The sequence below is a fragment of the Cavia porcellus genome, unplaced genomic scaffold (genome assembly GCF_034190915.1).
Source record: "Cavia porcellus strain 051 isolate PalLab524CR breed Dunkin Hartley unplaced genomic scaffold, mCavPor4.1 scaffold_9, whole genome shotgun sequence".
Lineage (NCBI taxonomy): Eukaryota > Metazoa > Chordata > Mammalia > Rodentia > Caviidae > Cavia > Cavia porcellus.
Genome location: NW_026947492.1, coordinates 18,060,467 through 18,063,017, shown reverse-complemented (window position 1 = coordinate 18,063,017; position 2,551 = coordinate 18,060,467). Strand labels below are relative to the sequence as shown.

Sequence of the window (2,551 nt, the reverse complement as noted above, 5' to 3'; positions counted from 1 at the left end):
ATATTTCCACTTAATACCTTACTAAGCAGGAGAATACAGACTAAACAATCACTCTACTCCTATTTAAAAGAATAAATATGATCTTCTTACCTGTATTACTTTGACTTGTGAAAGTATTTGTATAAGTACTCAGTTTTCTATATTTTATATAATTTTCATAATTTGATTACTTGCCATTATCACCATAGTTTTATATAACATTAGTGCTAAATAATATGATATATAGCAAAAATCTTTTCTATTTATGTGCTAATCCTTTTCTTCAAAATATTTTTCAGTGCAATATGGACATCCTTGTTCCTCAAACTATAGATGAAAGGATTCATCATTGGTCCCATAACGGTATAAAAAACAGAGGATATTTTATCTTGATCCAGAGCCTCAGCAGGAGAAGGCATAAGGTACATGAATGCTAATGCTCCAAAGAAAAGAGAAACAGCAATGATGTGAGAGCTGCAGGTGTGCAAGGCTTTGGACCTGCCTTTTCTAGAATGGATAGAGAAAATATTGGAGAGAATCAAAGTATAGGAAATAAAGATGGCAAGACTGGGGCCTATAACATTGACACCCACCACAATGAACACCACTGCCTCATTGATGGAGGTACTTGAGCAGGACAGCCTCAGGAGAGGAGGGATGTCACACACATAATGATTGATGACATTACTGTCACAGAAGGTGAGTCTCAGCATACATACTATGTGGGCCAAGGCACCCACAAAGCCCATTGCATACACACCCACTGTCATCATGAAGCAGACCCGATGGGACATGATGACCGTGTAAAGCAGGGGCTTACAGATGGCCACATACCTGTCATAGGCCATGGATGTCAAAATATAGCACTCACCTATTGCAAAGAAACCGAGGAAAAAGAGCTGAGCCATGCACTCAGCATAAGGGATGATGTTTTTATTCACAAAACTCATCAGCATTCTCGGAGTTATGACTGAGGAGTAGCAGAGATCGATGAAAGAGAGGTGGAAAAGAAAGTAGTACATGGGAGTGTGCAGGTGAGGATTCAGACCTATGAGAACAGTCAAGCCCAGGTTCCCCAGCTTGGAGACCACATAGATTCCCAAGAAGAGGAGGAAGAGAGGCAGCTGGAGCTCTGGCTGTTGTGTTAAACCCAGCAGAACAAACTCAGTCACTGAAGAGCCATTGTATGAAGCCATTCTTCCCTGGACCATTTCTGTGAGAACAAGAGAAGAAACACACAGTGACACTAAAATGAGACAACTCCAAACAAATCCAATGTGTGAGAGCTGATTCAGGGAATAAGATGGTGAGCCTGAGCTCATCCTTCCCTATGCCCTTGTTTTCTCCACTTTAGAACAAAGAAGAGGGAGTGTATAAAGATGAATATTAGGTAGAATGTAGGAGACAATTACTGAAAGGAGGGATTTCAGGAAGCAGGAATACTGTTGGCCCTAGAGCACTTCTGCCTCCATGGTCCCAGTCAGTGACGATCTCAGCGGACAAGATTGAGGCATTTCAAGGGTTCACTGAACACAGCAGATGAAGTCTGCAGGAAGAATAACAAAAGAGATAAAATTCAACACTCACCCTTTGGAGCCATGGCTTCAGGGGAGGGCTTCATTCTCCTCCTCTCTTCTCAAAGAGCTAAGTGGCTTGATGTGTGTTACATGGTGCAGAATAAAGATATTTTATTTGTCATCATTGCTGTTGCTTGTGACATATTTTGACTGGGAGAGCCAGAACACAGCCCTGAGTTCCCCAGGCTGTGAGAAGCCACAAGATATTGATCATGATTTCTGGGGATGGATTTGCTCAAAACATCCTCTCTAGTGACAGTGGTAAGTAGCATGTACCAATCACAAAAGAGCCACCTCCTAGCAAGACTAAAGTGGTTTTTATGAGTGACTAAAACCTAGGAATCTGATTCTATATTGGAAGACTTACATTTCCAGGTATCTTCTCAAGAGATCAGCTAAAACAATTTACCTGTGCTGTGTTTACCAGATAATTAATGATTCAACATGGGAAGCCTTATGTTTCCTGGTTTTTTTCTCAAGAGATCAGCTAAAAGAAATTACCTGTGCTGTATTCGCCAGCTAACTAATGGTTAACTATTGGAAGATTTATGTTTCTTGCTACTTTCGCAAGAGATCAGCTAAAAGAATTTAGCTGTGCTGTACTGGCCAGCTAACTAATGACAATGACATTGTCTTACCAAAACTATACCACTTTACATATATTTTGATTAACTCCCAAATAAGGACCTCTCCAAACAGAAAAGAAATCTTGTCTTCATAATGGATCATCCCTATTAATTGTCACTAGCTGGAATATGACACAATTGTTTGTTTGCATCTGGGTCTTCTCTCTGGATATGTACACTTAATTTGAATCTAAAGTCCATGACACCAGGTGTTAGTATATTTTCTTTATTAATTTTTCTGTATCTGCAAAAGCAATAAATGACTGCCAAAAACTAAAACTAGACCCATGCCTATCAACATGCACTAAATTAAAGTCGAAATGGATCAAAGATCTGAATATTAAAACAGAAACACTAAATATATTGGAA

The 2,551-nt window shown here is 39.6% G+C and overlaps 1 protein-coding gene across 1 annotated transcript; it reads right to left on the bottom strand.

The window, feature by feature from the left end:
• Nucleotides 1-242: 242 nt before the first annotated feature.
• Nucleotides 243-1,190, bottom strand: LOC100725664 (olfactory receptor 8B8-like). Its single transcript, XM_003472578.4, has one exon. The coding sequence runs from the start codon at nucleotides 1,188-1,190 to the stop codon at nucleotides 243-245; it is 948 nt and encodes a 315-aa protein (XP_003472626.3).
• Between the last annotated feature and the right edge of the window lie 1,361 nt (nucleotides 1,191-2,551).

Bases quoted from the DNA above. Each gene is read 5' to 3' on its own strand.
- LOC100725664 (XM_003472578.4), bottom strand. From the start codon at position 1,190: ATGGTCCAGGGAAGAATGGCTTCATACAATGGCTCTTCAGTGACTGAG.